This window comes from Trichosurus vulpecula, chromosome 4, assembly GCF_011100635.1.
Source record: "Trichosurus vulpecula isolate mTriVul1 chromosome 4, mTriVul1.pri, whole genome shotgun sequence".
Classification (NCBI taxonomy): Eukaryota; Metazoa; Chordata; class Mammalia; order Diprotodontia; family Phalangeridae; genus Trichosurus; species Trichosurus vulpecula.
In genome coordinates this window covers 430,282,044-430,295,888 of record NC_050576.1, presented here as the reverse complement: position 1 = coordinate 430,295,888, position 13,845 = coordinate 430,282,044, and the positions used below count along the sequence as shown (strand labels likewise).

At 45.4% G+C, this 13,845-nt stretch overlaps 1 protein-coding gene across 1 annotated transcript in view; it reads left to right on the top strand.

Moving 5' to 3' along the window:
* KIF1A (kinesin family member 1A) overlaps positions 1-13,845 on the top strand; it is a 191,989-nt gene that overhangs the window by 152,340 nt on the left and 25,804 nt on the right. The window contains exon 39 of the mRNA XM_036755422.1: positions 12,699-12,722. Within this exon, the coding sequence (XP_036611317.1) occupies positions 12,699-12,722 (24 nt within the window). The remainder of the gene's footprint in view (positions 1-12,698; positions 12,723-13,845) is intronic.

Here is a 13,845-nt window from a genome sequence, read left to right as displayed (position 1 = left end):
TATTCTCAAGGACCAAGATCACCTACAACTATGTAACTGTTCTCACAGCTGAACTGGACTTTGAAATATGCTCTGTACCACTACACACATATTCACATACATACATACATTTATATATGTAATATATACGTACTTATACATGCATGCATACACATTTATGTTCTGCAAAGGCAGGCACCATAGGAAGAATGGATAGAGCTCTGCATGCCTGCATTTGCAGTCAGGAAGACAGAGATTCAAACACCTCCTCAGACACTTACTTGCGGTGTGACTCTGGGCAAGTCACTTAGCTTCTCTGTGACTCAGTTTCCTCACCCATAAAATGCAGGTTTTGGACTTTAGGAGCCTTTATGGTCCCTTCCAGCTTGAAACTGATGATCCTATGAGTAAGCCAGAAAGAACAGAGGCAGGAACCATATTGTCTTTTGTAGAAAGAATAGGGAAAGTGATTTTCAGTAGGATCCAGGAAAAAATAATTTCTTCAGACCATGGAAGAGCCCTCCTCTCCTGTGGTCTGGTGCCAGGCTGGTTTGTGGCTTCATTGTTTGGGTTCCTGATCTGCACAATTTCTGACTCATTTGTGGAAGCCACAAGACCAAGGATGCAGGGAGGACAGCTGAGTTATAGGGCTTAAATGAAACCAGTCACTTGTTTTTTCCCAAATGACTTCCACTCGCAGCTTTGCTTTTGCGAATCATCTGATATTTATCCCAAAGGGCAGGTCCCAGGATGAACTGACCCCTTAACCTCTTTCTCCTTCATGACCTTTCCCATCTTTAAAGTCTTAGAGGAGGTATATTCCTTTGCCAATCATGAAACCCCTTGGAGCTGGTCAGTGCCCCCTCAGTTTGGCCATTGCCCGGGGTATCACAAGATTCTGTTTCTCCATAATGAATAGAATTCCAGCACTGACCTTCCTTGCCTACAGCAAGCTTATGACTAGAATTGAGTTATGGGGATGGATTTAAGTGACCAGAGCTGTGCAATGGTAGATAATCTGCCTCAGTAGGTAGTAACTTCTCCCAAAAGTACAGGCCCTCAAACCAGGAGGCTGGACCACTTGTTGAGAAAATTGTATAGGCGATTTCTGCCCAGATACTATTGGGACCTGACTTCTAAGGTTCTTTCCAAGCCTAAGGTTTTATGATTCTACCCTCAAACTCACCATGCTGAGCTCTGAGATTAGGCTGCCCCAGGGGGAATCAAGGCCTGGGGGGAGAACAGGGTTCACATTCTCCTGGGGACCTGTTTTAACAAGAGACCAAGGTGGGTCCCAGGCCTTTTTCCTACACTAGGGCTGCTCAGCTTGCAATCTGCTACGTAGCTGCCTCCTGCCAGTCCAGATTCCCCAGGAGGCTCCTGCTCACCTTTCCTTGTCATGGCCTCCTTGCTGAGGGGGCCCAAGGCTTGGCTGTGCTCCGCTCCAGCTTGGGATGGGCCTGGGGTTGGGGGGCAACCTCGTCTCCAATGTGCCTTCCTGACTACCCCGCCGGCCGCAGCCCCTGCTTGTCCTGCCGCCGACCATTTGAACCCACACTAACCATATAATGTTTTGTGTTTCCGCAGGCAGTTTCTTGATGCGGACATGCCTAGGTATTCTTTGTTTCCCTTGGTTTTTCATTTAAATCCCTCTTCTCCTCATTTTCCTTTTTCCTCTCTCCTCCTTTCTCCCTCCTCCTCCTTTGTTACTGATCCCTTCCCTCCCTAATTATTTCTTTAATTTTTCTACCCTTTGCACCCCGGAGAAACTGGCTTTCCTCCCTTTCCTCCTCCGATTCTTCAGTCATTTTTTTTCCCATTTTCCCCCTTTTCTTTACATTTTCTTTATTTATTTTAGGCTGATTTCTTTTTTTTTTCCTTTATCCTTTTGGCTGATTTCCTACTTTACTCCCACCCCAACTTTGCTGCTCTCATTCCCGTAGACATATGCTGGCCCACTCTCTCCACATGCCTCCTCCCCCATCCCAAGCACTCACCTCCCTCACCTGCCCTGACCCTGGAAGGAGCGCTATGAGACTCTGGCTGCATGTGAGGCTGGCATGGGCTGAGCTGAACCTGGGCAGCGGGAGGGCCACTTTGTCTAAAAGATCCAAATCTAGCCCATAGCACCCATACTTTATGGAAAGTGGAGAGAAGAAAGGAGCAGCTTGGACTAGCTAGGATAAGTGGGTGAAAGCAATAGCCAGCTGGTCAAATAGAAGCGAAGGGAATGATTGGTGAAGAAACAGACAGGGCAAAGGAGACTTCCTTCTTATTGATCACGGATTGCTTGAAGTCGTTAAGAGGCCAGACCCAAAGGAGTTCTCTGTCGTAGCCATGAGGCAAGCAGCAGATTTGTATGATGATATTTCTGGATGGGGGGGAGGGGAGAAGGGCCAAGTCATGTTGGCCTTTCCACCCTTATTCAGGATCTCCCATTAGCGCTCCCTTTAGAGCCCCATAAACTGGTCCTACCATTGGTCCAGGAGGAAGGGAGCATACTCCGCAGGAATGTGGCACACCGAAGGATGGCAGACTTCAGCATCAGATAGTTGGTGTCCAAGCTGTGCAAATGATCCCTTGCATAACTCTTAAGTTTCTATTGGGGAAAGAGAAGGAACTGCTTTTGTGCAATATGTTTGACCTCAATTTCATGATTGATTTTTGAGAGTAAAGTAGTTTGTTTGAGACACAAAGAATTCCCTTGGTAGATTGGGCAGCAGGCAGAGAATCATGAAAGCTCCAATCAGGACCCTGAAAAGATCTTCATTTTGTGAGGTCTAGCAAACCCAAATGAAGGCCTTTCTTCTCTTGGCCACCAGCTCAGCTGGACCCACAATCCACTGAAGCGACAGAGAAAGAGGCCAGAGAAGTGAGTTTACAAGGCTGCTCTGAACTGGAATTGTAGAGCAATCCTCAGCATTGACTAAATGGAGCCATCCATCCAAGGCATTAGAAATAGACTGTTCTCTTCAATCTCCTCCTCCAGGGAATCTTTCTTTAATGGTGGGAAACCTCAGCTCCAGGTCCATCGATCCGATCTCGTGATGTAAGAATTGTCCCGTTTGCCTTGTTTTCCTCCTTCCCACATTCTACAACATTGAGGCCAACGTAAATACTGCTCCTGGGAGGTCACTGGGTGTCTATTAGATGTTGGCAAACAGCCATTCTCAGAAATATTACTCAATTAACCACAGTGATGATAACCAGGAGAAAGCAAAGAGTGAAAGCAAAGGACAGTTGGCTTCTTATTCCTAATAGAAACCCAACAGAGGCTGCATGGACTAGTGGATAGAACTGTAGACTCAGAATCAGGAAGCCCTGAGTTTGGAATCCACCTCAGACACTGTCTAGTTGTATGTCTCTGGGAAAGCCTTTGAACTTCTTAGTGATTTTTTTATTCATCTGTAAAATGAAGGGGTACAAATTGATGGCTTCGAAGGTCCCTTCCAGAGAAAATTCTCTGAAAAATTCATCCACCTCCTACCTCAGTTTACCTACAATGAGAAAATGACTCTCATTACTTGCTATGACTAGAGGCTGTAGTAGGAGGACTTTGAGCACTCCCATCATGTGCATGACTCTCTTCCAGCACACACCAGACTGTCTCTGCTTCCTTATGATGCTAAGCCCCAGTACTGGCCTCAGAAACAATAATAACAAGTCCATTCAATTCATTTTTAGTACTTTATTATGTACTAGGCACCAGAGGGGGAGACAAGACAAGAACCAAGCTCAGAAACCTTACATGATCCTAAAGGCTTTAAAGATATGTTTGGGCAAAGCTATTTCAAGAAGAGAGTATTAATATGAAGGGGTGGGAGGTGAGGGGCAGATAGGAAGGGCCTTGGTCAGGACCCGGGGCATGAGCTTTGTTTGGAAAGAACCTAGGCATTCCACGAGTCAAAGGGAGACCATCCTGGAGCAGCCCCACATAAGTACAGAAGTGGGAAGGAGGATGTGATGGACAACAGAAAAGAAACAGGCAAAAATCATTTCAGTGCATTCTCTTCCTGCCAAAACCACCAAAGGGGCCTCATTCAAATTCTACGCTTTGCTGCTTCTACAAATCCAATTCGACCAGCATTTATTAAGCACTTCCTGCATCCCAGGGACTGTGGTCAGTTCTGCGAATTCAAAGATAAAGTCAACAATCCACAGGCATTAAGATGCCCACCATGTTCCTGGCCCTGCAAGTCCTGGAGATACAAAGAAAAGGGTGAAATTAGTCTCTGCCCTCAAGAAGCATACATTCTAATGGTGGAGACAGGATGAACTTAAGCTATAAATGTACAAAATCCATGCAAAGCTATGACCTTAGAGGGAAAAGTCCTCCAGCCATGGGAAGGGAAGGGGGCCAGGCAAGGCCTCCTGCAAAAGGTGGGAGGTGAGCTGAGTCTTGAAGAAGGCTAGAGATTCTAAGAGGTAGAGAAGAGGAGGGAGTGCATTCCAAGCTTGGAGGACAGTCCGGGCAAAGATGGGAGTGAAGTGTTGTGTGTAAGGAACAGAAATAAGCCACTCTGGCTAGAGGGTAGAGAGCTGGGACAGAGATAATGGGCTAAAAACAACTGGAAAGGGAGAAAGGAGAAGGCTGGGAAGAGCTTGAAATGCCAAACAGAGGCATTTAAAAGAAATTGTCCCTGCCTTCAAGGAGCTTCCAATCTATTAGAACAACTCCAAGGCTCAAAGCTATAATTTTTGCAAGTAAAAATATCTAATGAACTCATTTTTTAAAAAACAAGTTAACCAAAGGCTTGAAGAATGTAGCATGGGGCATGGAGCCAAAAAGCCTTGATGACTGGCTTCGGGAAGTCTGCTCCACAAAGGGATCAAAACAACAAAGACACCGTCCACATACTTCTTCCTCTCCTGAAACCCACTGACTATAAATTGGATGGGATTGTTTGATACCATTTCCATGATCTTCCATCATAATAAGAGATCAGATTTAAGATCTTGTTAAACCTTCATCTTATGGCTTCTAGATCACACACACACACACACACACACACACACACACACACACACTTAATAGGGATGTTGATAGAGACCTGAACTTGGATTCCCTAAGTACTGGGTTCAAATCTTGCCTCAGACACAAGCTCTGTGACTTTGAGCAAGTCTCTTTATTTCTCTGAGGTCTACTTTGCTCATCAGTAAAATGGTGATTAATAATAATAATAATAGTACCTGCTCCACAGGGCTGCTCTGAGGAGTAAATGAAGGGACAGCGAAGAGAGGAAAAGAACAAATATTTATTAAGCACCTACTAGGTTCCAGGCACTGTGCTAAGCACTTTACAACTATCACCTTATTCAGTCCTCAAAATACCCTGGGAGGAGTGTTGTGATCCCCATTTTAAAGTAGAGGAAACTGAGGCACTTAAGTGACTTGCCCAGGGTCACACAGCTAATAAGTGTCTGAGGACAGCTTTGAACTCAGGTCTTCCTGACTCCAGCCCCAGGGCTCTGAGCACTATGGTGCCACCAGCCGCCTCACAAGATGACTTTTAAGATTGCCCTAAAATCTCTTCCAGATCTGGATTCCATCCCACAAAAACAGTAGCAACTAGATAGAACTGATAATAGCACACAAAAAATAACAATTCAACCTGGTCGATTCAGATAAAAGTGAAAAAAAGTTTAAATTGGAGAGAGCTGAGAATCAGCTTTCTTAGGATCACCCATCAGGCACAGAGCCAAGGTCATCCAGGTAGTTAGTGATGGAGTCAAGATTTGAACTCAGATCCTCTGACTCTCCATACCATACTCTGGCCCACGCTTAATTCAAGACAATGCAACCCAATTCAACAAACATGTATCAAGCCTTTGTACAAGATGCTAGAGACACAAACGAACCAGCCCCTGCCCTCTGAGAGACAAGTTTTATTGGGGACAAGAAAGAGGCAACATCAAGTGCTCTGAAGCTCAAAATGGAGGTGATCCCTGCCCTTGAGGAGTTCACTTCATGGATGTCTCTAACTCCCCCCAAAAGGGCCCTAATTATTAAGCCCTTCAGTGCTGTGCCCAGGTCTTGCCTTCAGAGGCTTATGTTCCACTGAGAGGAACTTTCCAGCCTCATCCTCTCTTCCTTTCCTGTGGAGAGGCAGCCCTTGGGTATCCTGCCCTGGCGTTTGCTCCCGGCTCCATCCTTTCCAGTAAGAAGTTGAGCCCTCAAGGACCAAGGGACAAGACCGGCATGGCGGCCATCGGTCATCACCACAGAGAGAACGACGCCGTCTTGCCTCATTTTGGCTTTCCAAGCGTCCTCGCCTTTCCTGGGGACCAGTGTTGACTAAAGCCGCTGCTGCACAGGGAGAGCGGTGGGTCAAAGGGAGGATGTCCTGGGCAAATGTCATTATTCTGGCCTATGCTGGCTCCATATGGACAAGTTGTTTCAGTCAGTTAGTCAGTCAATCAACAAGCTGTAATTAAGCACTTCCTCTGCGCCAGATGCTGGGCATGCAAAGAGGCATTCTAAACCACCTCTCAGTGACCTCAGCACATTTCTGGTAAACTGGCCCTCATCTGGAAAATGGGACACTCTGCCTTGTGCTACAGGTGGCTGTAAGGAAAGTACTTTTGATCAGGAGATGGGATTTCACCTGTGTGTGTAGAAATGTCCTCTCCAAGGCATCAAGAAGTGACTTATCCAGGGTCACACAGCCAGGAGGAGGCAGAGGCAGGATGAGCCCTGGGTTTGGGCTCTGCCCTTCTGCCTCAAAGGGCTGTGGATGTAGTACTTGTGAATTCTGACCATCATTCTTGTTTTCTACATTGGACTGGAGTGCAGTGGATGAGGGCTGGCCTTGGAGTCCAGAGCCCTCAGGGGCAAAGCCAGGCCCAGCATCTTGATAGGGGGCTTGTGACCAGAAACATCTTAGGATCCCAAGGCTACTCATCCAATCCCCTCCTTTTCCTGTTGAGGAAACTAAGAGATTCATCCAGGTCACACAGGCAGTTAGGTTCAAGGGTGGGATTCAAACCCCAGTCCTCTGTTTCCAGAGCCAGTTTCTGTTCTGTTGTACTCTAGTGCTCCTGCCTTATACAGGTAAAGTCTCCTTTTCCTCATCTGTAAAAGTGAGGGATTGGACCAGATGAACCCACTGCTCCTTCCTAGATCTAAATGTAGGGGTTCCCCAAAGTCCCAATGCCATTTTAAGCCTAAATTACAGTAAGACTTTGGAGATACCCCAAACCAAGGACAAGTTTGGGGCTCAGAGGTGCATCACTAGGGGAGTGAAATCTCAGTGGCCCTCACCCCACCTCGTGAAACAGCCAGGCAATGTTGGAGACTAGAAAGAACCCTGCCTCGGGGTGGGCACAGTCCCAAATTCAAATGTGGCTTCTGATGCTTACAAATGGGGTGACCTTGGGTGAGTCATGGCCTCTCAGGGCTCATTTCCTCACACGTAACATGGGCATCATAATCCCTACAGTGCCTACCTCAGATGGAGATCCTGCATGTAGAGAGATTAAAAGCCCTATCAATCAGTCAGTCAGTCATTCAATAAGCATCTAGTACATGCCTATTTCACCTGGCACCGGGGATACAAATACAGAGAATGAAAATCCCCTGATGACCTTCTAATGGGTAGAAGACCAGTACCAACATCAATCTAGACAGCATGCAGGCTATCTCATTTTACAAATGAGGAAACTGAACCAGAAAGAAGTGACTGTCCTAGTCACCCAACTGGTACGTGGGCGTAGCCGAACTTGAACTGAGCTCTTCTAGTTGGTGGACCAGAGTTTTAATCATTCCCCCAGGCAGCCTTTTTCTGGTTCACATGTGCCTCCTGAGGTGTTGACCAGGACTTGATCAGCCCACTCCAGGAGGTTACTCAGGGAAGCTTCCTTCCTGTTGGTCAGAGGGCCCGGTGCATGGATGGATACAGGAAGGAAGCTCCCCTAAGTAGCCAGCCACTTGTGCTGGGTTAATGAGGTACCCACCAGTCTAGCAATCCTGACAGACTCCTCATGTTGGCTAGTGTGGCAAGGATGGATACTGTTTCTGTCACCTGAACCAGGCTTATGAATGCTATGAGAAGGGCACTACCCAGCTGTCTCCATCCACAGCAGCCCCAGGCTATGCGGCATCACCAAGGGTCTAGGTTTCACATTCTCCAATGAGCCACTCTTTAGATAAACACTAGAGAAGGTGGCAGTCATGCCCTGCAGCCATTTCCTAACTAGACAATGCCCCCATCACATCACATAGGATAAAGAGGGGACTTCTCAAGGGGACTTCTTAGTAGAAGTCTTGCGTTTGTTGATTGAATGCAAAGGACCCCCATGACTTAGCATCATAGTCTTAGAACTGAAAGGGGCTCTAGAAGTCAACTGGTCCAATTCTCTCAGTTTGCAGAAGAGGCCACCAAGGTCCCGAGAGGTCGGGTGATGTGCCCAAGGCAAAAAGTGGCAGAGCCGGGGTTTAGACCCAAATCTCCTAGATTTCAAACCCAATGCTCTATCCCCCTGCAATGAGAAAGGCCCAAGAAAGACACCACTAGGGACAGGACTTTGCAGGATTGTGCTGATCTCATATCAAAGATTCAGGATGGGAGGCCAACACTTTTAGATTCCTCCTTTTCAGCTCTTCAGTGTGTTATTTATAGTACCTAAGCGCTGGATCTGCTCTTGAATGTTAAGAGTCATCTTTGTGCATGCCAGTGGCCTCACACAGCTCTGACATGGCTCTGAGGTCAAAGGACACCTGCCTAGAAAAGTTATGAATCTATTTGTAAACATGTCATTGGTTTGGTGTACTTACGATCTTGATTTGCTCCATTAAGTTGGCTAGAGAATAGGAAAATGCCAACTGGATTGCACTGTTTCCCTGGCCTTGTTATTGGAATGTGGTTTGCTTAGTGAACAATGAGTTGAGGGCCAATGCATTCATGAAAAAATCTTCTAGAGTTCCCATCTCTAGGTCAGCCAAGCTTGAGACCCATCAAGAACAGATCCCTTGAGAGAATGTCATATGCTTGCTGAAATCACAATTAACCACGCATGGAGATACCATCCATATAACAAAACACAGCTTCTCATCTAAGTCCTAGACCTGGCCAGAACATTTAGACAAATGAGTAGTAGCCAAGCCCTAAATATCTCTCTTGTCTTGTGAGCCCAGTGCACGGTATTTGACCATTGAAGATGTATCCTTTATTTGCCCTCCTCCCTCCATGTCCTCTCCTGTTCAATCCAACAAGCGTTTGTTAATTTCCTACTGTGTGACAAGCTTGCTTTGTGTTAGGCACTGAGTAAACAAATTAAATAAAAACTGTCCCTGCCCTCAAGAGGCTTACATTCTCCTAGTAAATGGGAACTCATTAAAAAGACACTGATACTTTATCGTGGAAGTATTTAAAAGATTGGCTTCTGTCTTCAGCTAGAGGCATGCAGGTTTGGGCTGAATTTCTAGCTAAAAAAAAAGAGAGCTGCAAATAAGGAATCAGGAGTCCTGGGTTCAAGAGTGAGTTCTGCCTCAGATTTGTTGTATGGTTTGAATCCAGCCATTCCATCTCTCTGAGTCTGTTTTCCCATCCGTAAAGTGATTCAGCTAGACTAGGTCTCCAAAATCTCTTCTATGAGCTTGTGGTATAGAAAACTTTCAATCTGCAGTATATAAAACAGAGGTGAGGGCTACCCAAGACAAGCTTAATGTCCTTAACTGGCTGGCTTTCCATGCCTCAATTTTGAGGGCGCTGTGGAGACTCCCCTAGATCTACGGTCAAAGTGCTGGGTTCCCATCCTATATCTGACTCTTGCTGACTCATATTTCAATAGCTCTTTAGAATTCTAGAAACACTTTTGGCCCAGCTCTATGAGATAGATGGTGAGTGAGGGTAATGCATACCCCTATTTTGCAGCTGAGGAAATGGCTGCTTAGAGAGAGGAAGTCACTTGCCCAAGGTCACGAAACAAGTGAGTGTCAGAAGCAGGATTTGAATCCAGTTCTCCCGATACCAAATCTAACATGTTTCCTATTACATCACACAAAACAATCTATTGAGCACATTTCAATCAGCCCAGGATGCCAGAATCTCTTTGGCTGCTAGACCCAGTTTGACTCAGTTGACTGCAATTAGTTGATTTTTGACTCATATGTATTTTGGGTTTCTTTTTGTGGATTTTCTCCCCTTGCTCCACCCCTCAGTCTGTTCTTTTGGTGGGGCTCCTGCTGCTTCCAGGCTTGAAGGAGATGGAGAAAGACAGAAAGACACCTCAACATAATGGTTTCAGGCTGTGTTCCACAGAGCCCACAGAATTCTCAGTTCAGTCACATCATTTCACCAGCTCCCACCTCTAATGATGCCACATACACTAAGTAGATTGGGTGTTGATGACATCCCAAGGTCATTTCTTGGTTCTTCCCCATTTGGGGAAGTAACAAAATGGACTTGAGGCAGATCTCTTAAATATCTTGTTAAAATATTGTATGTCAGCTTTGAGCAGTGTGCATTTAGCCACAGTAATGAGGGAGCATAATGAAGGAATTGTAGGCTAACAGCCTCTCTGAAAAAGAAAAGCTCACCTTGGTTCTTGACTCCCCATCATTCTGCAAGACCAAAGCCAGTTAGATCAGCAGTGTCTAGTCACCTTTGATCACCAGCACCATCTTCTGCCAGAGCAAAGCTTTGGATTGGGAAAAACATGAGTGTCTGCAAAGGAACAGGGTAAGAAGCTTGCCCAGTGATGACCAGTGGTTGGTTGGCTCAAAGTAATGGATACTTCTTTCAAATTCAAATTCCAGATCCTGAGGCTTGGCATGTTTTAAATAAACATGAGCCTAATGAGCAAAGGTGTGGCTCTTCCATTTTCTGCTTTTTTTAAACAACCTTGAAAATGGAATGTTCCCATGTTTCTGTCTTCTTGACTCAGAATTGTGGTTTGCTAAAAATCCATTGTTTCACTGGTCAAGGAACAATGGAGAACCCTTTTTGTCAGTGAGGCAGGGGTAGGAAGGTGGAAGAGAAATGAGTTTGGAGTGAGATCTGGGTGAGTTAATGGGGTGGAGAAGCCAATTTACACCACCATACAGCAGATGGAGAAGACAGAGACAGCTTTGGCCACAAGACTCCAAGTATTTGTATCTTGTAGTCAAAATGTCTTTGAAGGCCAGATGCCCAGGGCTGAGTGATAGCATGGATATTTAAGAACAAAAATAAAACCAAAACAAACAAAATGGGAGTAGCTGCTACCAGGAATTCCCAGCCATCCTGGTGAGAGATAAAAAAGGATTAGAATCCTCCAGTCTCTGGTTCAAATATGAAAGTCAGACACATTAGGAAGAGACAGATCAACTAGCTGCCTTGGAGGTCTCTTCTGACTCTGAGATCCTACAAAAAATGCAACTCTTTTTTGACAATCCTAGAGAAGGGAGTCTTGCTAAGTATGAGAATGCTCTGAGACATGGAGACCCAAAATAGTGAACCAGGGAACGTATCCTGTCCTAGGCTTCATTAAGACAAGGGCTGTGTGTAGGAGAACCTGATCATTACCTTCTTCTCTGACCTGTTGAGAGGTCAGAGTCAAGAACCCTAGTGAGTTTTTGTTTTTCAGAGTTGCTCTTTGCCTACCACATTTCCTTCCACTGACCACAGTTGAAATATTGGTTTGTTTGGGTTTTTTCCCCAGTTTTGGATGGTTCATTTTAGGCTGAACATTGACAAGTCAGGCTATGTATAGAGGAAGTCAGATTGAAAAGCCTGCCTGACAAGGCTGGGCTGAAGGAGAACTGGGTGATTAACTTGGGATGTGATGTCTGTCTTCAAGTTTGGAGAGGGCTGTCAGCACCAAAGGACATAATTAAGGTGGAAGCAGAGATCCCCATTTAGCAGGAGAAGCTTCCTAATGCAAGGTAGAATGAGCTGAATGGGGAGGCAGCGAGGTTCTACTCCTCGGAAGTCTTCAAGCAAAGACTGAGGGATGACTTAGCAGAGGATCCTTATTCAGGCTTGGTTTGGTCTGGGTGGTCACAAGGTCACTTCCAGTTCTGACATTTTGTCCTCTGTCTTATGAATAAGCATCCTTTTCTCCCCTGTCTCCTTGAATTGACTGTTTTGTGACTTCTAAATTCTTCACCACAGAGGGTCCTTACCCCTTGGGTTCTTGGGCCTCTCTGACTATCCATGTCTTTGACACTGATTATTAGCATTGGTGTTGATATGCCTTTCTTGGAAACGAAGTCTTTCTCTGTGTTGTTGGTGGTGGTGGTGGTGATGGGAATCAACTCCTGAACATCTTCCTGTCTTGGAGTCACTTTTATCCTGAGCCCCCCAAGATCTCATTCTGGCATGGGAGTGAAGGGAAGGGGTAGTCTGGAAGGGCTAAGGCTAAGGTTCTGGGTAGGGCTCTGTGGCTACACCCACAACTCCATGAACATGGACCCAAGTTCCCTTAGCTCTTTCCTCCTCCAGCTGCCTTAACATGGAATGTGAATTGTCTGTCCAGGACTGAGGCTTTGGGAAACCAGATAAAGTCATTTGCCCTTTGCATAGTTGGTCATATCTGGCCACCTGTTGATGCACATTCTTCCACAATTCTGGCCACACCAAAACCCATGACTGGACACAGCTCACATTTTGTCATGTGCACATTGGTGACTTTTTGGAGTTAGCTTCTTCTCACTGGACACCATTTGGACAGTGTTTTCTGACATTTTAATTTCTTCTGTGTGTGTCCGTGTATGTGTCCTGGGCTGCCTCCCACCTATAGCATTTCATTCGGAAATGACACTAGGTATAACCTCACTTTTCTCTTCCGCACTTGCTTGGTCTGTACCCTTCTTTTTTTATTTTTTCTGTTTCTTTAATTTTTTTCCTGCTCTTTTTACTCTTGTTTTCTCTGAATCCCAGTTTCCTTATAACCTTTCCTTTGGAACTATCCATCCCCCTTAAAGTGATTCGTGTTTTACTGTGGTCCCCATCCTGGTTTTTCTTTGTAGTTCCATGTCCCTGATTTGTTTGAGACCCCAGACCTCCTGTCATTCAACTGTGGCATCTAGAATAGGCTAATGATCTAGCTGTCTGTGCCTAAATGCCCTCCCAAACCCACTTTATAAAGAACTGGTGAAACCTGTCCTTGGAAACTGGAGGGGGCTGAGCCAATGGACTCTTGCCAGCACTGCCTGTTCTTCCTAAAGAGGTTTTGGCTGGGCTTAACTTTTGTGTTGTTGATGATGGAATGTTGGTGTTAAAGTGTCTTTGAACCATGTCTTCTGGAGGATAATCAGATGGAAACCAGGAGAAGGCTTGAGGGCTCTGATAGGAGAACCTCAAGAATCTTTGAAGGCAAATTCTAGACATTTTGCACTGAGGCATATGCATAAGACTTAAAACAGATTACTCTCCTCTAGAGCTCCAGAGTGGGCCAATAATTTGGAAATCATGCTATTTGGGAATGATGGGGCTCGATGTTATTATGAGCTGGGGGTGGGAGGGGGGAACAACCTTCCAACTTTAAAGATGCAATCTATAATTCAGAAAATACTACCCCCAGAATATTGCTCCTCCAAAAGAATGGGAGCCTTCCAAAGTATTGATCCTGTAGCCTGGGTTAACCATCAGAAGTCAATATTCATTGAAAGAATTAGACTAAATGATGCCTAAAGTCCCTCCCACCTCTGACATTGGTGATACTGTAACTCTTTAGTATATTCAGATATGAAATCTTCAATGTTGCTAGGCAATGTTGATGGTTCAGTGACTCTAGTTCCCTCATCTTAAAGGAAAGAAAAGAAACCAAAGCTTTTTACCAGGAATGTATGTCTAGATACCAGTTTTACCTTCCAAGGATTCATCTCCTAGAGTTTGAGCATATTCAGTCAGTCAATCAACAAGCATTTATTAAGTACCTACTACGT